Genomic DNA, 27,033 nt, shown 5'->3' with positions numbered 1-27,033 from the left:
AGGAACAATGTCAAATAAACAGTACTTTGCATAGGTCCTTATGCAATGCGGTAGACAAATAAGGACTGGCTTGAGGAGACAGAGGTCTGAGGTGGAGAATGAAATGTTGTGGAATAAATGGGCCTGGGAGCCATTTCACCTCAAAGTGTGTGTGTGTGATCGATCAGGATTTGATGTGTGATTTTTAGGAGAACCAATAATTCCCAATGTGTCAATCAATATAATTTTCACATTACAATGCCTCTTAATGTGTTTTTTATACAGATTATAGTTAATCTGTTAAAATGGGGGTCTTCTTTTTTGAGTCTTGGAAGTTGCTAGACCCAGTATGGATAATATCTAGTCGGCCTCTGAGTTTATATTGCTGTTAGTTTGTGAAACATTTGCCTTGAGACCACTGAGGTATTAATAACGATAACAATCAATCCAATCTCTGTCTGTCTGTCGTTAGCAGACCCCTGAGCCGCCAGGATGAGTCAGCGTCAGCGGGCCAGCTCCACCGGCTCCCTGGGGCCCGACGATGAGGTCATGCCCTACAGCGACGATGAGACTGATGACGAGTTGGATGCCAGTTCTGAGGGGGAGGCGGCGGAGGCCCCGGAGCTCGAGCCTGGGGCCCCCCAACCCCCTGTGGACACCAGGTCTAGTGGTGAGTCCCCAGTGGTTAGTGGGTGGTGTCCCCAGTGGTTAGTGGGTGTTGAATCCCCAGTGGTTAGTGGGTGGTGAGTCCCCAGTGGTTAGTGGGTGGTGAGTCCCCAGTGGTTAGTGGGTGGTGAGTCCCCAGTGGTTAGTGGGTGGTGTCCCCAGTGGTTAGTGGGTGGTGAGTCCCCAGTGGTTAGTGGGTGGTGAGTCCCCAGTGGTTAGTGGGTGGTGTCCCCCAGTGGTTAGTGGGTGGTGTCCCCCAGTGGTTAGTGGGTGGTGTCCCCCAGTGGTTAGTGGGTGGTGAGTCCCCAGTGGTTAGTGGGTGGTGAGTCCCCAGTGGTTAGTGGGTGGTGAGTCCCCAGTGGTTAGTGGGTGGTGAGTCCCCAGTGGTTAGTGGGTGGTGTCCCCCAGTGGTTAGTGGGTGGTGAGTCCCCAGTGGTTAGTGGGTGGTGTCCCCCAGTGGTTAGTGGGTGGTGTCCCCAGTGGTTAGTGGGTGGTGGTCCCCAGTGGTTAGTGGGTGGTGAGTCCCCAGTGGTTAGTGGGTGGTGTCCCCCAGTGGTTAGTGGGTGGTGAGTCCCCAGTGGTTAGTGGGTGGTGTCCCCAGTGGTTAGTGGGTGGTGTCCCCCAGTGGTTAGTGGGTGGTGTCCCCCAGTGGTTAGTGGGTGGTGTCCCCCAGTGGTTAGTGGGTGGTGTCCCCAGTGGTTAGTGGGTGGTGAGTCCCCAGTGGTTAGTGGGTGGTGTCCCCCAGTGGTTAGTGGGTGGTGTCCCCAGTGGTTAGTGGGTGGTGAGTCCCCAGTGGTTAGTGGGTGGTGAGTCCCCAGTGGTTAGTGGGTGGTGAGTCCCCAGTGGTTAGTGGGTGGTGAGTCCCCAGTGGTTAGTGGGTGGTGAGTCCCCAGTGGTTAGTGGGTGGTGTCCCCCAGTGGTTAGTGGGTGGTGAGTCCCCAGTGGTTAGTGGGTGGTGTCCCCAGTGGTTAGTGGGTGGTGTCCCCCAGTGGTTAGTGGGTGGTGTCCCCCAGTGGTTAGTGGGTGGTGTCCCCAGTGGTTAGTGGGTGGTGAGTCCCCAGTGGTTAGTGGGTGGTGTCCCCCAGTGGTTAGTGGGTGGTGAGTCCCCAGTGGTTAGTGGGTGGTGAGTCCCCAGTGGTTAGTGGGTGGTGAGTCCCCAGTGGTTAGTGGGTGGTGTCCCCCAGTGGTTAGTGGGTGGTGAGTCCCCAGTGGTTAGTGGGTGGTGAGTCCCCAGTGGTTAGTGGGTGGTGAGTCCCCAGTGTTTAGTGGGTGGTGGTCCCCAGTGGTTAGTGGGTGGTGTCCCCCAGTGGTTAGTGGGTGGTGTCCCCAGTGGTTAGTGGGTGGTGAGTCCCCAGTGGTTAGTGGGTGGTGAGTCCCCAGTGGTTAGTGGGTGGTGTCCCCCAGTGGTTAGTGGGTGGTGAGTCCCCAGTGGTTAGTGGGTGGTGAGTCCCCAGTGTTTAGTGGGTGGTGGTCCCCAGTGGTTAGTGGGTGGTGTCCCCCAGTGGTTAGTGGGTGGTGAGTCCCCAGTGGTTAGTGGGTGGTGTCCCCAGTGGTGTCTAGTGGGGGGGGCTGTGTCCCCCAGTGGTGTCTAGTGGGGGGGCTGTGTCCCCAGTGGTGTCTAGTGGGGGGGCTGTGTCCCCCAGTGGTGTCTAGTGGGGGGGCTGTGTCCCCAGTGGTGTCTAGTGGGGGGGCTGTGTCCCCCAGTGGTGTCTAGTGGGGGGGCTGTGTCCCCAGTGGTGTCTAGTGGGGGGGCTGTGTCCCCCAGTGGTGTCTAGTGGGGACTGAGTGCCCCAGTATCAGATTTAGGGATGGGTCAGAATATTTGATTATTCGTTCCTGAGGGTCAAAGTCAATTTTTAACATTTGGACCGTTAACATTTTTTCCCATTCAAATAAACAAGAATTAACGGACGGAACTAATGTTGGTTCTGTAGCACTATTACAACACAAACACTGATCACTGTTAAAGTTTTTTTTGCGTTTAAGATATTAAGTGATTTCTTGCCGATGATCCATGGCTGCCTTTGTGAATGTCGGCACACATCGAGTAATCGATTATTCGTTCATACCACCCACTGATTATTTGACCATGAAAAATTTGAGTTATTCACATCCCTAATCAGATTTTGAAGGGCTAAAAAATGTTTGTGTGTGAGCGTGACGTGTGTCTGTTGTCTGTGTTTCTAGATCTGGGCTGGAGCGTGAAGTCCAACGACCGGGCGTACCACCAGCTCCCAGAGTTCCAGAGGAAGGTCTTCCTGTGCATCAAGAAGAGCAAGTACTCTGTAAGACAATGTGAAGTGTCTTGCTGTAGAATAGGATTCAACATGATATCCTGATGGATTCTGAAATCAAACTGAATATTATGGGGGGGATGAATATTATGGGGGATGAAACATGGATGGATGGAATCTTTTAGGATTTGGCTGGTGATCAAACAGAACATATTATTACTGTTGTAGCTAATCTGGTTCCACTGGTGTTGTACTTATTGGAATGCAAGCCTGCTATTTCTAACTCGATAGTTTCTGTGAGCGTCAGTCATCTTATATAAAACTCTTAAGTTAAATTTCCTGTGTGATCAAATTCAGAACTTGAATGAAGAGAATAACAGCGGGTCATCTTGGCCAATAATGTCTGGAGACGAAGCGCATGCCATCTGCGTACACCCACCCTCGACTTCCCACCCCAGGAATCAGCTGGTTCTTTGGTCAAACCAGTCTTAGATTCCAGACCTCAGCAAAACCATATGTTGACAAAACAGCAGGACAGAGCTTTCTAAATGACAAATGGCTCTATGTCGTCAACGCATCAAAGCGAAGCGCCCTAGAACAATGTCTGACGTACACGCTTTATGGACAAAGATTAACAGGGGAAATATCAGGTCTGTTTCCTGCTCTGTGGCCCAGTTTGTCAGTCGGTGACTTTCATGTTGTTAAGGGGTAGATAGTTATGAGTCTTGCTCAGTGGAGTGTGAACATTGATGATTTTTCCCTGTGAGATGCTAGTCAAATATATATTTTATTATGACCAGCAGGCATAATATTGCTGGGTGAGGCTTAGAATCTTGGAACAATGACTAAGCAAAATTACTTCCAGGTTAAAGGCTAGCTTATAAAGCCGCTCCTCAACAACCTTTTGGAGGATGGAAAAGTCTTACAATTTGAGTGGAAGCCTTGATTCATGGTGAATCAGCATGATAATGAAGTCTTCAATGAAGCACCCAGCAGTCAATCTGGGTTCAATCCCTGATGTCCCATCTACCTTTAGACAGCAGTGAGCCTATACACTATATATTATATACTATAACCTGCTCCTGAATAACTTGTAGCATTGATGACTTGTATAAAGTAAGTCACTTTTTTTCTCAATAGTGACATAGTAGTCATATAGTAGCCGTTAGTAAAATGATTGTTTGACATAATGTCATGTGTTTCTGTCACCAGGGGAACGGCATCAAGACCTACAAGTACAACGCCTTCACCTTCATCCCCCTCAACCTGTTTGAGCAGTTCAAGAGGGCTGCCAACCTGTACTTCCTGGCCCTGCTCATCCTGCAGGTACCTAACACTGATGCATGTCATAATTTATTGTCCCTGGCCTATCTGCAGCTGATCTTAATGGTTACACTCCCTTTTTAACTCGGATGACATTCCTATAATCATTTTAGGTTGACCTTTATCTGACTACCAGATCTCTGGCATCATACCGAGCAACATTTGCATTGCTTCACTTTGCATTTTCCATCTACTTTTAATATGGAAGTCATGTGATCGACGTACATGCTGGGACGGGAGTGGGTGACATCTGGTAGGATATAAGGATGATAAGGGTGGGTGGCGGATGGATGGATGGGTTCAAAGTGTTTAAATCATTTGGACCAGTGGTTTGATTAAAGGAGAGAGGAACAGAAATATATTATATATTTTGGGTTGTCTTGTGGCTGGAATGGATTGACTAATAGATGAGGAAACAGTTGTTACTGGAGCATGCGTCTGCATCAGGTGAAAGTATAATAACTGTTTGACAATGAATTTCCATGGTGAATTGCAGTGATTACCTTAAGTTTTGGGGTTTGAGATGGCCCATTTAACAAGAACACATTGACATGCTTTTTTGGGGATGGTTAAGTTGATAACGATAATGAGTGAAAGTTTAGGCATTGGGTTATAGATGTTCATTTGATGTCACTAAGGAGTTGGGTGAAAGTAATGTATGTATGTATTATGCGTGCAAGGTCCTCATTTCCTGTTTCCTGTCAGATCATCCCAGCGATCACCACCCTGCCATGGTACACCACCCTGGTTCCGCTGGTCCTTGTACTCAGCATCACTGCCATCAAGGACCTAGTGGACGATCTGGTACCTCAACCCTGACCTTATCTTACCTGCTGGGTGACCTGATACCTGACCCTTAACCTGGCCTTATCTTACCTGGTGGACGACCTGGTACCTGACCCTTAACCTGACCTTATCTTACCTGGTAGACGACCTTGTACCTGACCCTTAACCTGACCCTATCTACCCTGCTGGGAGACCTGGTATCTAAACTTTTCTGGGGGGATTTCTTTCACCTCGACTTTATTTTCAAATAATTAAGGGACTAATGTAGCTAACTATTTTTTGTTCAGCAAGAATTCTGTCGCCGTAAAACGGGCTGCAATTTAATCCTGCCCAGTCAATATATGTACCTCACTGCACCTTACCCTTGACTTAATCTTAACTTAACATAACAGGCAGAGGACCTGCTAGCTCACCCTATCTGACCTGAACCTTAACTTCCTCTTACTATCCCCCAAAATACATTGAACTTGATTAATATGTGATATATATATATATATATATATATATATATATATATTTATTAGCTACTTGTGGAGGCAGAACAGTTAAGTAATCTCAAAAACCTTCGTCCTTGTCTGATGACGATTCACCTCTTGGGACAACAAGCGATAGAGAAGATATTCAGCCAATAGATTCAGAAATTGTTGCTCTCCACACAGATGGTTTACCTGCATGCAACCAAACCGCTCAAACGTAACTCTTGTCATACCAAACTCTTGTCCCGTTGCCAACAGATTCCTCATTAATTTGTAGATATATTTGTAGAGATCAGTGGCTAAGTGACTGCATGCTAATGTCTGTGTGAGACACTGTGTTAGTGTGGTTTGCGAGCTGTTGATTTGTGCTACAGGCGCGCCACCGAATGGACAAGGAGATCAACAACAGGAAGACTGAAGTGCTTCTAAACGGAGGGTAAAACTACATCATGTGATCAAATCCTTTAAATAGTACATTCAGAGTTTATATTTTGTCGTCAAAACAATGATTTGATCCATTCAGTTTCTTTAATATGAGCAAAGCTTGTATCATATGCATGTAGATGAGACCGATGAAGGGTTTACAGGCAACAAACAAGTCAATAAAGCCTCTTTGTAAACGCGGTTGTCCTCTTCTCAGCTTTCAGGAGACTAAGTGGATGGACATGCAGGTCGGGGACGTGGTGAGGCTGAAGAAGAACGACTTTGTGCCAGTAGGTCAACTTCTTCATTATAATAATCATTTGATGTTTATAGCGCCTTTCATCTGAGCCGAGGTGCTTGATGTGGGCGACCCAGTCAAGCACCTCGACCCAAACGGGCACGCTTTGAATAGTAATACTAGAATAGTAATATTGAACCAAAGGAAATCTTTTACTGTACGTTTTCTTGCTAACACGTGCCTCTAGCATTGAGCATTATCCCAGCATCCGAGTCTCTTTATATTATGCATGTTTTACATCACTGTTTGTGTATAAAGCATATTTTTTGATATCTCATGTTTGAATTGCTTCATTTTATTGTATTTTATGTATTTTAGATTAAATAGATTGTTATTTATTTATCGTTATTCTTTCTATCTTGAGCCGAGGAATTGTGAGTGTCTGACGTGATCCTGTGTCCTCAGGCCGACATCCTCATGCTGTCCAGCTCCAACCCCAACAGCTTGTGCTACGTGGAGACGGCCGAGCTCGACGGGTAAGATATTATCAGGGTGGGGTCGCTGAGCCTTGAGGCCTGTGCTAGGCTGTTTTACTGTCTGATGAGCAGTTTACTGGTTTGAAGATAGTCGTTTGTATTTGATTTTATTATATTTGGAGGTTCAGAGTGCGACTACTAGTGCTTCTTCGCTTGTTTGTTTAGTTGTCAGATACAAATGCACCTGACACATTTCATCATGCGTCCATTTTCTTGTCCTGCAGGTTGTTTATTTACACAATTTGGAGTAAAACAGAAAAACGCAACCTCAGTTTTGACACTTGTGTTTCTTTCAGTGTACGGTAGAAGTGGAATGTGGAGAACTTCTAGAGGGATTTCAGTCACTAATTATTTGTCACTAGTTTGTTGAGGTGGATTCTGGAGTATGTGGAGGTCTCTGAGGAACACGGTGCATAACAAGTTTGTTCTCCATGTTGAACCGGGTGAGAACATAAGCAGGCTTCCCTAAGCTCTCCTAATGTGTCGGCTGTCGGTGCGGGCTAGTGGACATGTTTATTGAACTAGGAGGTGGGTCAGGACCAACGCACCAAAACAAAGGGCCTGAGGCTGCTCCTCCCCCGCTGGGAACAATAGAGCATAACTCTGTAGCGCCACTGATACAACAAGCTGCTTCACTCACGACGCCTCTACCTGTTCACATTCCAGTAACTTTCCATGACCTGAAGAAAACCACCCTTCCCAATGTCTAGAGTCACTTAATGACCCTAAGAAGTCTCTGAGAAGTCACATTTGTTGAACATGCTGCACTCTGGCAGAGAATGTCTAGGAAGACACGCGGAAGACAGGCGTATAGACGGGCTCTGACTCTGTAACGCCAGGGCTCCGCCTCCCCACAGAGACCATGCGGCTGACCAGTGACTGACACGACTCGAGGGTTAACTCGCCAAGGAAGCGAGAGGGGTCTGTCGAGACCGATGCTCTGGAGTGAAAACTCTTGTCATCCAGTCTCTTTGATAGAGAGACACGAGAAAAAAAAAAAATAAAAATTTGTTCATCACGGACGGCAAAATTATCATCTCATTTTAATTTATCGTGCGATTAATTACTGTATTGCTTATTGCAACAGGCCTACTCTAGATAAAGGCTTTTCTCTGGTTCTCCTCATGTCTTCTGATCCGTCTGTCTATAAACCTGTCTGTCTGTCTCCAGAGAGACCAACCTGAAGTTCAAGATGGGTCTGAAAATCACAGACGAGAAGCTTCAGCAGGAGCACCAGCTGGCTGGATTCGATGGTACACAATAAGTCTGGCTATCTCTGGTCACCCGTCTCTCTGTATTTACCTTGGCCTTTCAACCCTTCTTTGTGTTTTCCATCCTGTTAATTCCTCCTTTTTGTCTTCCCTCTGCATCATGTTGAGTAGCAATGAGGCGGAGTCGCTAAACAAATAAGTAGTACACTACGCGCAGACAGGATATGCAAAGACAACAAGAAACAAGCTTTTTAAAGTTCTCTTTAGAGGCCAGAAGTATGTATCATCAAGAAGTCACTGGTTATGTGATGCTCTGTGATAGTCATGTATTATAAAAGTAGGATCATGGAATTGGGTAAAAATAAGGAAAATATGGAGTATTGCCTGGGTTTAACGTGCATTGTGTCATTGTGCACACAAAGACTACCAATGCACACAATGATAAGCACACATCCATTAGCCCGCTGTCTATCTAGAGTAGATAACCATTTAGATAAAGTCTCTTTGTCCTCAGATTATGTTGTGTGTAGGTCTCCCTGTGTAACCCAGTGTGTACTTTTTAAACCCTTTTTGATATATTAAAGTCATTTTGATAACTAACAAAGTACTTCTTTCATGAATAAACTGATATGTATTTCTACAGTCAGCCTACTAAATGCACAGAAAAAGTTCGCTACTTCTGACATCTTATCCATATATTGCTAATTTTAAACTAGCAAGTTAGAGCTAAGGACAGATTGGGTCTATGTTTGAGTTTGACATCTTTATCTCACCTCTCCACAGCCATGATTGACTGTGAGGAGCCCAACAACCGTCTGGATAAGTTCACGGGGACGATGCAGTGGTCCCGACACAGCTACCCCGTGGACCTTGACAACATACTGCTGAGGGGCTGCAAGATCCGCAACACAGACATATGCCATGGCCTGGTGATATTCGCAGGCAAGTTTGTCCCCACAAAGCAATCGGTTCACTGCCAGAGGCCACAGTCCCTACAAACACACGTTTACAACAATCAGGCTAGCTGCCAAAAGCCACAGTCCCCACAAACACAGACTTACAACAATCAGGCTAGCTGCCAAAAGCCACAGTCCCAACAAACACAGGTCTAAAACCATCAGGTAAGCTGCCGAAAGCCACAGTCCCGACCAACACAGGCTTTCAACAATCAGGTATTCTACCAAAAGCCACAGTCCCCACAAACACAGGCTTACAACCAGAGGTTGTACTGTGCTCTCTGATGGTGTGCTACTAGCAACACGGGCTATACGGTTGGAGAGATGGCGCAACATTCTACATGCAAGGTTTAATTTTAGTTCCTGCTCCTCCCAGGTACTGCTGAAAATAATAATGCCATCGAGATAAGCAGATGCAAATTAGGATTTGCCATTCGATACCATTCGAATTTAAGGACGAGGGGAAATCAATTTCCATGGTAGAGATTGCTCATACAATTCTGAACCACTTCCCTGAGCTGCCTCTTTCCCAAGGTGTTCAAAGGGATTTCTGACGATGGGAAGAGGCTGTATGGGTGCTCTGATTGGCCTCTTATTGAGGTCGACTTGCATTGAGGGCCACTCCTGCAGTGTTGGTCGACATCATTATTCAAACCAGGCCAGTGAAATCAACGTTGAATGCGGCCATTGTTATACCCTTCCCAAGGTGACCAGCCTGGGGAATGGAATGACCAAGAGTTAAGAATAGTCTCTCGCCATTCAAGGCACTACAAGCTGCTTGGCTGATCCTTGCTAGTGGTGGAGAATACCCCTCTATAGAACATGCTCATCCCTGGTACTGTTATTTTGTCCCTTGGTTTCTCCCAACTAACCTGCCTTTTGGCAGCTAGAGTTTGGCTGTTAGCTGTAGCACTATGATACTGACTGGGATCTTCAACCAGAAGCGAAACTCATAGTTCCAATGGCTGCACAACTGTGTGCTGGAATCTTTGAAGCCTGACTGCAGGGTATTTGGGGTTTACCAGGCTTTCCTTTCAACACAGTCATAAGGACGCATGTTGCAAATGTTACTTTGGCGAGTGGTGTACATTAAATCCAGTATATTAGGCTGATCACCTAGCACAACCAGAAATTATCAGAATTGACAACCTTTAGCAAATTTACTTAGCTGAGGTGTATGTTAAACTCCTTTGTCGTCGCGTAAGGTTTTAATTCCCATGTACAAAATGGGTTTCAGAGATTTTTAGATGAGATGGAACAAGATCTCTTGTCTCTCTCTGCTGCCAGAGTCAAGTGGAGTACTAAGCTTTTGGCCGTTTATTTCTACCCCTTTACTGGTTTGTCCATCAAACTGATGCTCAACATCGCTTATAACAACGCAATGTTGAGCGTGTTAGAAGCGATATATCAACTGAAAACAAACTTTTTGAAGTGTTGTATGGCACATCGGTTTGGTGTGGCCTTCCTGCTCACATTATAATACATTGGGACACTGATTAGAAGGCCTCAAAGAGGCCTTCAAAGAAGGCTTGCATACTAAAATAATGTCAAACTTTGTAAACAGTCTAACACGGGTTCTTTAAGAAACGACTGACCTGGCAGGACACACTATCGGTTGTCCATCCTTTTTGTGGGAAAACCTCCTCCAGGGGTTTCCGTTGGGTTGGACTCTAGTATTGGAGAGATATAAACCTGGACTTGCAGCTGTAGAAGGCCAAACTGCTGTTGGGTTTTTTTCTTGGGAGTCCTGTTCCACCCTGGCCTTATGTGTCCTGCTGAACCTTGGGAGGTCAGTTAGTGTTGGCTCCCAAGCAACCTCACCATGAAGACCTTTAGTCCCACCTTCTGCTCCACCTCCTTCACCATGTCAGTTTGGGTCTCATATCCAAGCTGTTGGTCTTGAACTGCACCTGGAGCTCTACCTCTGCCCGGTCGTCCTCCACACATTCTGCATATAACAAAAATAGGAGAATAATTCAAATACTATTGTGCCACTACTGAATGATCAGACCACTGCCATGTCATGGACATAAAAAAACAGTGGTAAGGAAATAAGGATGTAAGATTATTGTTCCCTGATCAAACGGCCGTAGACCAACTGGTGTCCTCACCAAACATCGACAACCATACCATCTTGAAACTAAACGGATGGTTACAAACAGGCACACTTCATCTGACATTTTTAATAAAGTGAGCAAGCCCAAAATGACAATAAAATTTTTTTTTTTTTTTTTATAAACGTTAAACATTTTTCAGGCCTGCAACATGGATCCTGCATCCCCTCCCCCCCACAGGTATCACAGATGTATTATTCCAATTACCCTCTTTGCTACCATATAGCTGGCTCAGAAGTGTGCAAGTGTGACTTACTCCTATATAGAACCCAATGTATTTTTCCAAAACCTTTACAATTGTCACTGCCAGTTCAAAACTTGTAGGATGAAGTTCCCTTTTTACCCTAGGCTTAATAAGTAACAGCAATAGCTTTCAGTGGTGGTTTCCCATTAGGGTTTATTTTGTTCCTAGATTAATGCTAGCTAGTGATATGCTAGTGGAAGTGTAGTATTTTCTTTCTGAGCCAGGAAGTGGTGTTGTATGAGATTGCCATATTGAGTCTGATAATAATGATAATAATTCTGTCTCTGTTCTGCAGGGGCTGACACCAAAATCATGAGGAACGGTGGTAAGACCAGGTTCAAGAGGACCAAGATCGACATCCTGATGAACTATATGGTTTATTCCGTAAGTGTGAAGACTGTATTGAATGTGTCAATTAAGTTTCACTCGTTCCTCACCTGAACCGCTTCATTGTTGAACCCTCTTGTTGCTCTCTGAAGTTAGATTTAACACAAGGGCGTGTCTGCATCTCCCAGTGTCTCCTACCGCTCCTCTCCTACCGCTCCTCTCCCAGTGTCTCCTACCGCTCCTCTCCCAGTGTCTCCTACCGCTCCTCTCCCAGTGTCTCCTACCGCTCCTCTCCCAGTGTCTCCTACCGCTCCTCTCCCAGTGTCTCCTACCGCTCCTCTCCCAGTGTCTCCTACCGCTCCTCTCCCAGTGTCTCCTACCACTCATCTCCCAGTGTCTCCTACCACTCCTCTCCCAGTGTCTCCTACCACTCCTCTCCCAGTGTCTCCTACCGCTCCTCTCCCAGTGTCTCCTACCACTCCTCTCCCAGTGTCTCCTACCGCTCCTCTCCCAGTGTCTCCTACCGCTCCTCTCCCAGTGTCTCCTACCACTCATCTCCCAGTGTCTCCTACCACTCCTCTCCCAGTGTCTCCTACCACTCCTCTCCCAGTGTCTCCTACCGCTCCTCTCCCAGTGTCTCCTACCACTCCTCTCCCAGTGTCTCCTACCGCTCATCTCCTACCGCTCCTCTCCCAGTGTCTCCTACCGCTCCTCTCCCAGTGTCTCCTACCACTCCTCTCCCAGTGTCTCCTACCGCTCCTCTCCCAGTGTCTCCTACCACTCCTCTCCCAGTGTCTCCTACCGCTCATCTCCTACCGCTCCTCTCCCAGTGTCTCCTACCGCTCCTCTCCCAGTGTCTCCTACCACTCCTCTCCCAGTGTCTCCTACCGCTCCTCTCCCAGTGTCTCCCACCGCTCCTCTCCCAGTGTCTCCTACCGCTCCTCTCCCAGTGTCTCCTACCGCTCCTCTCCTACCGCTCATCTCCCAGTGTCTCCTACCGCTCCTCTCCCAGTGTCTCCTACCGCTCCTCTCCCAGTGTCTCCTACCGCTCATCTCCTACCACTCCTCTCCCAGTGTCTCCTACCACTCCTCTCCCACCGCTCCTCTCCTAACGCTCCTCTGTGCTGCAGATCTTTGCACTGCTGATCCTGGTGGCTCTGGGCCTGGCCATCGGCCACGGCTTCTGGTACGAGCAGATCGGCTCCTTGGCCTGGTACCTGTACGACGGCGAGCAATATGGTTCCTTGCATAGAGGCTTCCTCAGCTTCTGGGGCTACATCATCGTCCTCAACACCATGGTGCCCATCTCCCTCTACGTCAGGTAAGGATAATAATGAGGATTATTAGTGTCTAGTCATTTAGCAGCTACAGTAATCCATGCATGCATTTCATTCAGGAGCAGGTGAGGGCAAAGCATCTGTACAATACTTCAATCTGGCTTGTGTTGGGTTGTAAGCCGTGATTCTTATTATTATGCTGTTATTATGGTCTGTCCAGTGTGAGTCTCATACGTGTCTTCTGTGTGCAGTGTTGAGGTGATCCGTCTGGGTCAAAGTAAATTCATAAACTGGGACCTGCAGATGTACTACGCCGAGAAGGACACGCCCGCCAAGGTATGAACACGCCCTCCATCTGCATACACTCTGTATACGTAGTACTGTACATACTATCTGTATACGTAGTACTGTACATACTATCTGTATATGTAGAACTGTACATACTTTCTGTATATGTAGCACTGTACATAATATCAGGTATAGATAGTACTCTATGTACTATATAGGTAGTGTTGTCGGTGTGTTTGTACTCAACCAAACACCGCTACAAGTACAATGCCTGTCCACAGAACCTGGGTTTCTTCTGCCTGGTTCTTCTCCTTTTCTAGTTCCTCTTATTCTCTACTACTGGTTGTCCTGTACGGTTGTTTGAGTGCTTGTCTTCCTCCAGGCTCGGACCACCACCCTGAACGAGCAGCTGGGCCAGATAGAGTACATCTTCTCTGACAAGACTGGCACCCTCACACAGAACATCATGGCCTTCAAGAAGTGCAACATCGGTGGAAAGACTTACGGTGAGAACCTCCATCAGTGGTTGATTAGGGACGCTGGAGAACGACCAGCAGAACCTCTATTGGGGGGTTTATTAGGACCTTCCAAGAACTTGTGGTAAAAACCTGAATCAGTGGTTCTAATGGTTCTCTAATAGTTCAGATAAACTGTATAAGTATCATTGAGACCTGATGGGAGGAAAACGTTGGCATGGTAGTAAAGGGGGTGCCAGAGTTGACAGGAAGAAGGAGAGGATGAACTACCACCTGCTGTCTTCCTGGTGTAAGTACACGATGGCTATGAAGGTCTTATCTGATGTCTCAATGGTGATCTTATCTACATTCTTTATCTCACAGGCAATCCCATGACGGCTAAAGGTGTTTCACTGGACCGAGGAAGGGTAAAGATATTGTTATTACTATATTAATTAACACATCAACGTTTGTCACTTTTCCAATCTTTTATGGCATTTGCCATGTACATTTGCCACTAGTACAGTACATACCAATACATACATGTAGAGACGAGGTTCTCCCCTTATGAGATCCCTTATGAGTTGTACTTGGTGCTGCAGCCGGTGGACTTCAGCTGGAACACGTACGCAGACCCCAAGTTCGAGTTCATGGACCATTCGCTGGTGGCCTGCATCCGCTCCCAGCAGGATCAGGAGATGCTGGAGTTCTTCAAACTGCTCTCCCTCTGCCACACCGTCATGGTGGAGCACAAAGAAGGTGAGGAGAAGGACCATGCATGCATACATATATACTTGTATACATTGCTTTTGTTGGCTAGGGGAATTGGGTGGCCAAAAGGTTCTGTGGTCAATCCCAGTCTACCTGCAGCCCACCTAGAGCAAGATGACCCATACATGCTCCTAATAACATTTATCTGGAAACACAAAGCTCTTTTTGATCAAGGTAAATAGCAAGTGTGTGTGTGTCCCAGGTGAGCTGGTGTACCAGGCTGCCTCTCCTGATGAGGGCGCTCTGGTGACGGCTGCCAGGAACTTTGGCTTTGTGTTCCTGAACCGCACCCAGGACACTATCACCATCAAGGAGATGGACCACGAGGCCACCTACGAGATGCTGGCCCTGCTGGACTTCAACTCAGACCGCAAACGCATGTCCATCATCTGTAAGTGCACTACACATCTACACACCCGTATCTGCGGGTACACACCTACACGCATCCATCTGAGGGTACACACCGACACGCATCCGTCTGAGGGTACACATGGAGACACATCCATCCGAGGGTACACATGGACCAGGGATTAAAACTAACGTCCCGTCGTCCCCGGGACGTAATTAATTGTCATCGGGAGGATCAATATTCTCTCTCGGGTCGACCTCGGGACGAAGAGAATTTTGTGGGCACTGACATTGTTCTGTTTTCAAACCCAGAACGGGTTTGCGGTCGGTGGAAAAGACTTGCATGAAAAGGTAAATGGTAAAAGGACTGAGCGTTGAGTGAGTGTTGTTCAGTGAGACGCAGAGACTGCATGCAACAATGTTGCAGCCTGCTGCTCTCGCACTGCCTGTAGTGGTAAAATCAGAGGTGGGTAAACTCTGAATTCTGTGATCAGATGGACCACGATGCAGTAAGGCAGACCACACGGCGTATATATTTTGTACCATACCGGACCTGTGACATCAGTGTCAAAATTGTTGGTTATGGTTATGATGATATTGTGGTTATTGTTTAATGTTCGTTTTGTGAAAAGAAATGGGATACTACCTGCAGTCTATTACCCAATGTTTTTATCCAATTCATATGTGTGGCCATTAGACTGTAACTGAGTGCTCTCTCAAGCCTTCAGTCACTATATCCAATTCTGTTATTAAAAGTAATGTTGAAGAAGATTCCAGAATTAATAAATATTTTATGTAGTTCAAGTGTTTATTTAATCAAAATAAAACAGCACAAAACATATCAGAAGAACTACAAAAAAAGATAAACCAACTGTGTCCTCATAACAAACCCAAAATGGTCAGAGCAGGGTCTGTTTAGAAAAACAAAACAAACAATAAATGGTACCTCTCTAGGTCAGAGGGGTATTCCATCAAAGTCGCTAACGAAAGCGGCGATTAGTTGATTAAGCCTGGTTAGAACTAGCGGCAACTTCCACTTGAGGCTAAAGCCGTTCCATCAACGCAGTTCAGCCGCGCCTTGCTCAGGTTAGTTCAAGCCAGGCTCACGTTATCGTGGATTACGCGCGTTCACGAGATATGTAACCAGCCCATAACCGTGAATGTCGAATCATGGATCAAATGTCCGAAAAGGACAGAGCGGGATCTTTTCCAGCGGCGAACAGAAGCTGCTTGTGGAGGTCTATGAGGAGTACACGCATATAATAACTCAAAAAGGGAACACTGTAACCATTAATAGAAACAGGGAGGCTGCCTGGCACAAAAATCGGTGATCTGTTGAATGCATAAGTAGTATTAAGCGTAACTTAATTTAATATTGACCATGGATTTAAAAGCAGGGAGATAGTCTCGAGTTAACGTGTCAGACTTGCCCTCAGTCGTCCGGGGTTCTATCCCCACGCAAGTAATAGTAATATAGGAAGGATTACTAGAGAAATCAAATAACTTTTCATGCTTTTATTTTCCATTTCTTTGAATATTCTTAATTAGGGAATTAATAAAATTAATAAAGGGAATTACAAAATGAAGCCAATGCCAAGAATACTACGCATTAGTCTGGACACAAACTCGGGTCACGCGTATCACAGGGCAAGTGCTAGACCATTCACCCAGCCGCTGATTACTGATTACGCGATAATACATAGATTTGTGTAAAAATGTGTTGAAAAAATAGCTACAGTAATAATGGATAGCAATTCATTGAATTATTTCATTTGCATCATTTAATCTTAGACTCTTGGTGAAAATATACACCGTTTGTACTTCATATTAGGGCTGAACGATTTTGGAAAATAATCTAATTGCGCTTTTTTTTCCCCTCAATATTGCGATTGCGATTTAATATGTGATTATTTTTTCAAGGTCCTCTTCTCATGTATTTTTCAGTTTGGTCGGATAAATTGCCATGGTTACTTAGCGGAAATTCCCTTAAGTGACGTTCGTGGAACGCAACTCTAGCTGAAAGAAGCCCGGCTTTGCGTTTAGCTTGATGGTTATTTTGGTCGGATAAGTTGCCATGGTTACTTAGCGGAGATTCCCTTAAGCCACATTAATGGAACGCAACTCTAGCTGAAGGAAGCCAGGCTAAGCAAAATAAGCCAGGCTTTGCATTTAGCTTGGTTGATGGAATACCCCTCAGGTCAACGTTCACACACGTTTCTGTTATTAGAGAAGTATCTTAAGAAGGGGAGCTTTCTGAGAACTTTCTCCCAGAGTAGGCGTGTTCTTTATTTTCCTACAAAGTGATGACATGCACCAACATCATCCACACCTGTTTGTTGTGACTTTAAACCCGAGATTGCATTGTAAGAGAAAAATAAGCTTTGTTCCACACTGTAAAGCAACGCAATAAACATAACTCGCTAGCAAAGAGCTGTGTACAATTAGTGGTAACGTTATCATCGTTATTGATCAATAGAGACAACCTGCCGCTTCCTGATAGCCGGCGCCACAGGCAGTGATTAGTCACACAGACACGCCCATAATGCAGCGCAAAAATTATAGATAAATTGCTTGTGCTTGTGTAGGTACAACACATGAAATGTTGCCACTTTAAAAATAACATCAAATGTATTTAGGAAGACGTAAAGGCATGTAAACATAAAAAAAACCCAAAACTAATTTCCAGGTGCGTAAACGCCACTCAGAGGTGCGTAAACGCTATTTCCAAAATTCCAGAGGTGGGTAAACGGTGTTTACGTGCGTTTAGCCACACTACATTAATTTATGTATTAAAAAAAACAGAATTGTGCATAAGCCGCACCCATGTATAGGCCGCACAAGTTTCAAATGGGCTAATTATGTAATGAATAGGCATATAAAACCCTTCAGCTAAGTGGTCACTGCAAATCGATGTTGAACTTGCTTTTCCCTCTTAACGTTAAGACCGACTAGGCCTACTGCTTGGCAAGCGCACATTTTTGTGCAGGAGAACAGCGAGAGCACATCAAACGTGCGTAGCACAGCTACAGGACCTGTCTTTCTTTACTGTCTCAGAGTGCGTGTCGCTGTTAAACAACGATGACAATGAGCTAGTTTACCGTGATAAAACAAAATAAATTTGTAGCAAAGAACGAATAACCTAATTAACTGAAAATTGATTTTTAGAAATTGTTTTCCCATGTATTGGCCGCACCCATACATAAGCCGCATAGCTTACGGAATTTTGGAAAATTTGTGTATAAACCGCGCCTTATAGTCGGGAAATTACAGTAAATGCAGTCACTATATGGAGTAGTGGCAGAAGGTCATGTAGACCAGTTCTGTGACTGAGGGTGTTGGTTGTCATCTTGAAGCTAAACAAATCTAGTCTGGAAATAAATATATTATTTTATCAACATAATGTATTGTGTTTTTATTATATTATCAGTAAGTAACAACTCAAAATGTAAAAAAGATTTTTGGGAAAATTCGGGATGATTCGGGACGGGTCAAAATGTTTTTCGGGACGTTTGCAGGACGGTGGTGAAAAAAGTTAGTTTTAACCCCTGACATACACACATCCATCTGAGGGTACATGGACACACATCCATCTGAGGGTACACACAGACACACATCCATCTGAGGGTACACAGACACACATCCATCTGAGGGTACACAGACACACATCCATCTGAGGGTACACAGACACACATCCATCTGAGGGTACACAGACACACATCCATCTGAGGGTACACAGACACACATCCATCTGAGGGTACACAGACACACATCCATCTGAGGGTACACAGACACACATCCATCTGAGGGTACACACTGACACACATCCATCTGAGGGTACACAGACACACATCCATCTGAGGGTACACAGACACACATCCATCTGAGGGTACACACTGACACACATCCATCTGAGGGTACACAGACACAGATATGAAAGATATAAAGATCATTCTTAAACCAAGGGTCTCCATGAGTAGTATGCCATTCAGAATATTGTGATGTCTTTGTCTCTCCAGTGAAGTTCCCAGATGGCCGTATCCGTCTGTACTGTAAAGGAGCCGACACAGTCATCTACGAGCGCCTCTCCCCCCACTCTCTACACCAGGAGACCACCCAGACCTCCCTGGATGTGAGTCCACACCCCTCTGAGGCTCCAGTTCATTTTATCTCCAGGAGTTCAGGGCTGGTATATCTCCACAAGTTCAGGGCTGGTATATCTCCACAAGTTCAGGGCTGGTATATCTCCACAAGTTCAGGGCTGGTATATCTCCACAAGTTCAGGGCTGGTATATCTCCACAAGTTCAGGGCTGGTATATCTCCACAAGTTCAGGGCTGGTATATCTCCACAAGTTCAGGGCTGGTATATCTCCATGGGTTCAGGGCTGGTATATCTCCACGAGTTCAGGGTTTCATATGTCTCCTCCAGATCTTTGCCAACGAGACCCTGCGGACCCTGTGTCTGTGCTACAAGGACATCAGCCAGGCAGAGTGGGACGAGTGGTCCAGGAAGCACAAGGCCGCCAGCATAGCCACCAGAGACCGAGATGCTGCCCTGGACCAGGTCTACGAGCAGATCGAGAACAACTTACTGGTCCGTTCACATCGTTATCAGTTTCATACCCTGATTACAATTAGCAGAGCCTGTAATTCAAAGCCATTCAGTGATTTCAGATCCATGTCATTAAGAAGCAGGTAGCACGTTTAAAATACCAAGTTAACACAGAACAAATGGGCGCTTTTAGAAGGCCAAAATGAACCGGTCAAGATTGTACTTGATACGAGATTGTTGACAAATCAAAGTGCTTTTTATAGTCCATTCCTTTGGGTGAGAGTACAGAGTTCTACCGTAACTCTATCAGGTATGTTGTTGAATATGTAGACCTACCAAAGCCTTCTAACTGTATTGTAGTTTTAAAGGTTGTCCTATTGGGCTAAATTAAATTTTTGGTTGATCTAGATTAAAATAAAAGCATACTGCTGTAGCCTTGTGTTTCTGAATCTCAAATGAAACTCAAGCATTGTAAACCATTTTGTCAACCAATGGTAAGGTTATTCCTATTGTTACTATTAGTTTTTCATATTTAAATCACATTATCATTGTTGTTCATAGCCTACTATAGTAGAGTGAAATCAAAAAGCATATTTTTAAATGTTGCTTTTTAAAGGTCAATCTAATACATTCATATTTTCCTAACTCTGTATCTTATTGAAATGCGTATTTAAACCTGTAATAAGCGTGCTGTGCCTTGGACAGCTTTGTGGTGGTATTTGCCGATTTACAAATAAGTGCAGGGATAACATTAAAGCACAAACACACATGCGTATATGGACCTGCCGACATGTGTACACACTTGAAGGATCTACTCTGTGGGCCAACCTGGTAAAATGCCCTGTTTAATTTATGCTCTGGTACTTTGACGTCAAGTTTATAACATGTGACATGTGATGCATCTGATTGGCTGACCGTTTATCTCCTGTTCCAGATGATCGGCGCCTCGGCCATCGAGGACAAGCTTCAGGACGGAGTTCCTGAGACCATCGCCAACCTGGCCAAGGCAGACATCAAGATCTGGGTCCTGACCGGAGACAAGAAGGGTACTTTACCCCCCTATCCTTACTATAACACCACATCGCCCCCCTACCCAACATAACCCCCCACCTTAAAATAACCCCCACCTTAACATAACCCCCACCCTATCAAAACTGAATTGTTGTGTGGTGGTTCCAGAAACTGCAGAGAACATCGGCTTCTCCTGCCAGCTGCTGACGGACTCCATGAAGATCCACTACGGAGAAGACGTCAAGTAAGTGTGTGTGTGTGTGTGTCATATATTTATTTATTTATTTATTTATTTTATTTATTAGGGCTGTCAAAATTAACGCGTCAATGCGAGATGTTTAAATTCTGGAATTAACAGTGATAATTTTTTTAACGCATTCCCGCCATGTATTACCCACAATTCAACCCCCGGCGCGTTCATTCCTCGTCGTGTAAACAGCATGGCTGACACCTCGTTCACTCTACCTCCGTCAGTCGACGGACGGGCGAGGGCGTGTCTGACGTATGGGGGAGTAGTGTTTGTGGACGCAGCCTGCCGCCAATCAAATCGCTGTACACGTACAGGGGCAACACTCTCCTTGCGCTCTCCTTGCACCAGGCGTTATAAAGCCGGCTTTTTGCTGCGTCTTCCTGCTTGTTGTTGTTATTGCTAAATGGATCCCGTAGTCTAAGGACAGTGTTGCCCCTGTAGGCCTACATGTACCACAGCAATCGCCCAATTCTTACATCCATTCTTAAATCCTCCGCTGCCGGCCGGCTTTTTGACATTTCCACGGCGGGTTATATCACAAAGACCATTTCATTGGACAGAGTCCAAGTAGCGGCACACTAGTGTATTTGCATAACTGCGATCTGATTGGCCGACAGACAGATTTTTGGATTTGTCATAAATAAAAAACAAATGTAATATCCGCTTCTTGTCATTTATCTTTCTATTCTGAGAACAGTACACAGAAAATGTGAATTTTTCTGTCATATTTAGGATTGTGATTAATCAAAATTAATTCAAGAAACCTTGTGATTAATTAGATTAAAAATTTTAATTGTTTGACAGCCCTAATATATATAGATAGATAGATGGCGTGTGTTGGTATGTGTGTTTCTGTCTATAGATAGGTAGATAGATAACATGTGTGTTTGTGTATCCAGTGAGAAGCTGCGTGTGCGTCAGGCCCTCAGGAGGAACGTTGCTCCCACGTTTGCGAACAAGAAGAAACCGGCCGAGCCGTTCTTCTCCGAGCCGGGGAAAAACGCTCTGGTGATCACCGGAGGATGGCTGGTGAGTCACACCCTCTTAATGGGCCACACCCCTTTGACGATAGGCCACACCCCTTTGACGATAGGCCACACCCCCTTGACGATAGACCACACCCCCTTGACGATAGGCCACACCCCCTTGACGATAGGCCACACCCCCTTGACGATAGGCCACACTCCTCAATGATATGCCACACCCCTTTTGATGATGAGTCATGCCCCTCTTGATTGATGGGTTACAACCCTCTTGATGATAGACCACGCCCCTATTGATGATGGACCGCGCCCCTCATGATGATAGGCCACGCCCCACATGATGATAGGCCACGCCTCACATGATGATAGGCCACGCCTCACATGGTAGAAGTTGACCTCTGAACATGGTAGAAGTTGACCTCTGAACATGGTAGAAGTTGACCTCTGAACATGGTAGAAGTTGACCTCTGAACATGGTAGAAGTTGACCTCTGAACATGGTAGAAGTTGACCTCTGAACATGGTAGAAGTTGACCTCTGAACATGGTAGAAGTTGACCTCTGAACATGGTAGAAGTTGACCTCTGAACATGGTAGAAGTTGACCTCTGAACATGGTAGAAGTTGACCTCTGAACATGGTAGAAGTTGACCTCTGAACATGGTAGAAGTTGACCTCTGAACATGGTAGAAGTTGACCTCTGAACATGGTAGAAGTTGACCTCTGAACATGGTAGAAGTTGACCTCTGAACATGGTAGAAGTTGACCTCTGAACATGGTAGAAGTTGACCTCTGAACATGGTAGAAGTTGACCTCTGAACATGGTAGAAGTTGACCTCTGAACATGGTAGAAGTTGACCTCTGAACATGGTAGAAGTTGACCTCTGAACATGGTAGAAGTTGACCTCTGAACATGGTGGTGTCTGATGTTTCCAGAACGAGATTCTGTATGAGAAGAAGAAAAAGCGGCGCCACCTGCGTCTCCGTCGTCTCGGGCGCCGCCCCCTCCCCACCAGCCCCACGGACGGGCAGCCAATCAACGACTTCGAAAAGGAAATGAGACAGGTGACGCAGACCACACTTTACTACTTTACCTCGCTGCACACTAACCTTTACACACACCTACTACCACCACACCCTAATGGACGCTTACTTCACCTTCACCAAACCCTAATGGACGCGTACTGTATGTTTACCAAACCTTTATGTACACATGCCGTTGCCATGCACACTTACACCTTTACCATACACTCATTTTATTTATTTATCGCTCCTCCAATTCCAATTGTATGCTAAATAATATTTAAATAAATAATATAAACAAAATTTGTTTTAAAATGTCTGGAAGGTGGACTTTGTGGACATGGCGTGTGAGTGTGAGGCAGTGATCTGCTGCCGGGTCACCCCCAAGCAGAAGGCCAACGTGGTGACGCTGGTGAAGAAGTACAAGAAGGCTGTGACTCTGTCCATTGGAGACGGGGCCAACGACGTCAACATGATCAAGAGTGAGTTGCTCATGCTAGCGCAACGTTTGGCCAGTGTTTTTGCTAAAGCATTGGGTTGCCCTTCGCTAGTGCTTGTCTAATCAAATGGCAGTTTGCTCTGAAAAACACATGGCTATTAGTGTAGTATACATGTTTAGGTTGTTGTGTTTTCATGTCTTTATGGACACTGAAGTGAGGCGCTAACGTTGGTTGAAAGAGAGTGGGAATGACCTGCAGGATAGGACTGCAGGTGCAAATCGAACCTGCGGCCATTTGAAGGCACTATCCCGATGTGGGTGGGGTTAAATGTGGCGCCGCCCACATTCATGTATTGCCGAGGGACTATTTCCTTTGTTAGCGATCACAAGCCCATGCCTGATGTTAAGAGAGGGTTCATGCTCGCGGGCGTCTCTCTCTCAACCTGCTAACGTCTCCCCAGCGGCGGACATCGGGGTGGGGATCTCCGGCCAGGAGGGCATGCAGGCGGTGATGTCCAGCGACTACGCCTTCGCCCAGTTCCGCTATCTGGAGCGCCTCCTGCTGGTGCACGGCCGCTGGTCCTACATCCGCATGTGCAAGTTCCTGCGCTACTTCTTCTTCAAGAACTTTGCCTTCACGCTCGTCCACTTCTGGTTCTCCTTCTTCAACGGTTTCTCCGCCCAGGTTAGCCCCGCCTCCTGATGGGTCACGTGACACCAGCAGGCGACTGTGATAGGATGGGAGGGTACACGTTTAAACTCTGGGAATTATGCTAGTCATCGTTAATTCAATAATTGATCATTGGTGTATTAAGGTGTATGGTTACTGTCAGGGCCGACGGCCTGCGGGTGTAAGTGGGACAGGCTTGGGGGGACCCAAGGCAGAGGGGGGCCCATGGGAAATTTGAAAAAGACAAAATTGAGGAAGTCAGGTTCTGACTAACTTATTTTCTAAGAAAGGTGAGCATAAATGTTTAAACACACAAGATGAAACCCCATTCTTAACTCTGTTATCATTGCTAAAACAGAGACAACCCAAAGCAAGAGCAGACAATCGGCTACACTTTCAAATGATGAGGCCGTGGTTATTAAGGGAAAGGATAAATAAAGTGTACGGTAGGCTAATATTGCAATAGCAGGCTACTGATTTAAAGCAACCTAATATGAAATTAATACTAAGCCGTTATTAGGCTAAATGATAAATAATAACCTATGGCATATAGGCTAGTTAGCCGCAGATGTCATTGCATTACAAAATGGCTATATCGTCCTAGCTGCCTGCTTGTAAAACTTAACTAACCCTAGCCCATCAGGACTTCTTGTATATAGGGCCCAGAATTTGGTGCTACGCCCCTGGTTACTGTATCAAGCTGTATTTAATTAATAGTGTAGTAACTATTTAGTAAGTATTTAGTCACTATATTGAGCTTTTATTGAGCTGTATTTGGTTAGTATATTAACATGTATTGAGTCACTATCTTGGGCTTTATTGAGCCGTTTATTATTGTTGGTGTACTAAGGTGTGTGGTTGCCGGATTGAGCAGTATGGTAACTGTAATGCTGACTCTGTCCTCTAGGTGGCGTATGAAGACTGGTTCATCACCCTCTACAACGTGTGCTACAGCAGCTTGCCTGTGCTACTAGTGGGACTAATGGACCAGGTACTGAAAGACCATCCGGATCACATCCACTATTAACTGAACCATCAATAACACAATCTTGCCATGGGAGAGAAGTTGAAAGTGCATTAACATAATTTCTAGTTGCAGAAAAATATGTTCAGTATCCCAAGCTATGTAGCCATATCAATAAACAAGAAGTATTGAAGTAACTAAGGGAATGTTCAGGTGTTAAAGTATTACCATCTTTCTAGTTTTTAAACCATATTCTTTCTTTAATAATGTACACATTAAGTTATCTGACAATCTTATCGATCAAAATATATTATCCTTTTTTATGTCTGAACATTTGTTTGAACTCCTAATTAAAGCTCCTCCCTCCTCCCTGCAGGACGTGAACGACAAGCTGAGTCTGAAGTTCCCCAAGCTGTACCTGCCGGGCCAGAAAGGGGTGCTGTTCAACTTCAAGAAGTTCTTCATCAGTCTGTTCCACGGGATCTTCGTGTCGCTGATCATCTTCTTCATCCCGTATGGAGCCTTCCTCCAGACCATGGGGCAGGATGGGGAGGCGCCCTCCGACTACCAGTCCTTCGCCGTGGTGACCGCCTCCTCCCTAATCATCACCGTCAACCTGCAGGTACCCCCGTGTTTACAATTCTGCGTACAGCGCGTTGGTGAAGATCCACTCAGAGACACAATGCAGCGTTGGTGGGTCTTAGAGCGGCCTGCCTTTGCCCTTCCCCGTCACGTTAACGCGCACTCAAGGGGGCAGGGCAGCGTCCAACCCCAGATGGAGATCAGCCTATGAGCAAATTCGGAAATGGAATCACGAAAGAGTCCTTTTGATTGTAATTATGTTGGATGAAGTGGTAGGTGCATCACAACCAGTTAAAAAAAAAAGTGTTTGGATTTTGGCTGGCTATTTACAACACATTTATTCTGTCTGTTGAAAACCAACACTAGACTGTTCCCTGCTTGACCAATAAGTAATTACTTGGTTCCAACCTCTACACAGTAGGGTAACTTGTACCAACTCCTGGGAGGACTGCAGGTCTTTGTGTGTGTGTGTGTGTGTGTGTGTGTGTAGGGTTAGTTAGTGCAGTGTACAAGTCTTTGTGTAGCAACGTGGATCGTCTCATACATGCAAGACGCAGTGTCATTTAAGCTTTAGAGAACATCTCTATAGTATATCTCTATTGTTGGTAACTGTATTCCTATTTTAATTTTGTGTTAACTCTTACTGTGTGAGTTTTGTAGAATTTAGTGTGTGTCTTAACGTGTATCTTTATTCATATGTGTATATCTTAATGTGTGTGTTGTAGATCTCTCTGGAGACCTCCTACTGGACCTTTGTGAACTGCTTTGCGGTGCTGTGCAGCATGGCCATCTATTTCGGCATCATGTTCGACATTCACAGTGCTGGCATCCACGTCATCTTCCCGTCCTACTTTACCTTCACTGGTAAGTACCTGTCTCTCTACCAGGCTCTATCTCTAACTACAGATCATATTTACTGCCTGATACCTCCTGTCTCTCTTGACAATGCCTCCTCCTACTCTGTTTGAACTGTCTCTAAATGTGTTTAAACGCTCTCTAAATGTGTTTTAAGGTGACTCTAAATGTGTCAAAACGGTCCCTAAACATGTTGAAACAGTCCCTAAATGTGTTGAAACAGTCCCTAAATGTGTTGAAACGGTCCCTAAACATGTTGAAACAGTCCCTAAATGTGTTGAAACGGTCCCTAAATGTGTTGAAACAGTCCCTAAATGTGTTGAAACGGTCCCTAAATGTGTTGAAACGGTCCCTAAATGTGTTGAAACGGTCCCTAAATGTGTTGAAACAGTCCCTAAATGTGTTGAAACGGTCCCTAAATGTGTTGAAACGGTCCCTAAACATGTTGAAACAGTCCCTAAATGTGTTGAAACAGTCCCTAAACATGTTGAAACGGTCCCTAAATGTGTTGAAACAGTCCCTAAATGTGTTAACGGTCCCTAAATGTGCTGAAACGGTCCCTAACGTGTATGCAGGCACGGCCTCCAACGCCCTGCGGCAGCCCTACCTGTGGCTGACCATCATCCTGACGGTGGGCATCAGCCTGCTGCCCGTCATCTGCATCCAGTTCCTCTCCAAGACCATCTGGCCCTCCGTAGGAGACAAGGTACGACCCCCCCCCCCCCACCCCGACACGGTTTCCTCTTCTCTTGTGTGCCGGCATCGCCCAAACAGCTACAACGTACCACTACACTTTGACTGACTCGTATCCTGATGTCCATGGCAACAGGTCCAGAAGAACAGGAAGAAGTACGAGATGGAGGCGGAGGAGGAGAAGAAGAAGCCGACGTTCCAGAGGGGCGGGCGTTCCCGTCGCTCGGGCTACGCCTTCTCCCACTCCCGCGGATACGCCGACCTCATCTCGTCAGGCCGCAGCATCCGGCGCCCCCGGACCACGGCGCCGGGCAGGGCCCAGGACAGCATCCGGGAGGCCAGCCGAGAGGGAGAGAACATCTGA

At 45.8% G+C, this 27,033-nt stretch overlaps 1 protein-coding gene across 1 annotated transcript; it reads left to right on the top strand.

Annotated features, from left to right (window-relative positions):
* Window positions 1-471: 471 nt before the first annotated feature.
* On the top strand, window positions 472-27,033 carry atp8b1 (ATPase phospholipid transporting 8B1; the record flags this gene model as incomplete). The annotated part of the gene is made up of 29 exons (XM_084483444.1): window positions 472-649; window positions 2,833-2,930; window positions 4,092-4,205; window positions 4,908-5,006; window positions 5,839-5,900; window positions 6,105-6,177; window positions 6,591-6,661; window positions 7,832-7,914; window positions 8,656-8,814; window positions 11,482-11,570; window positions 12,644-12,834; window positions 13,042-13,126; window positions 13,461-13,584; window positions 13,918-13,961; window positions 14,136-14,292; window positions 14,507-14,695; window positions 18,669-18,781; window positions 19,080-19,244; window positions 20,137-20,248; window positions 20,382-20,457; window positions 21,363-21,492; window positions 22,380-22,508; window positions 22,792-22,948; window positions 23,367-23,590; window positions 24,483-24,566; window positions 24,916-25,161; window positions 25,847-25,985; window positions 26,552-26,682; window positions 26,806-27,033. 29 exons carry the CDS (start codon window positions 472-474, stop codon window positions 27,031-27,033), a joined length of 3,750 nt encoding a protein of 1,249 aa, XP_084339570.1.

The sequence above is a fragment of the Micromesistius poutassou genome (genome assembly GCF_964030765.1).
Source record: "Micromesistius poutassou genome assembly, chromosome: 18".
In the NCBI taxonomy this organism is placed as follows: Eukaryota; Metazoa; Chordata; class Actinopteri; order Gadiformes; family Gadidae; genus Micromesistius; species Micromesistius poutassou.
Note: the sequence above shows the minus strand (reverse complement) of the source record. Positions and strands in the feature narration are given on the sequence as shown.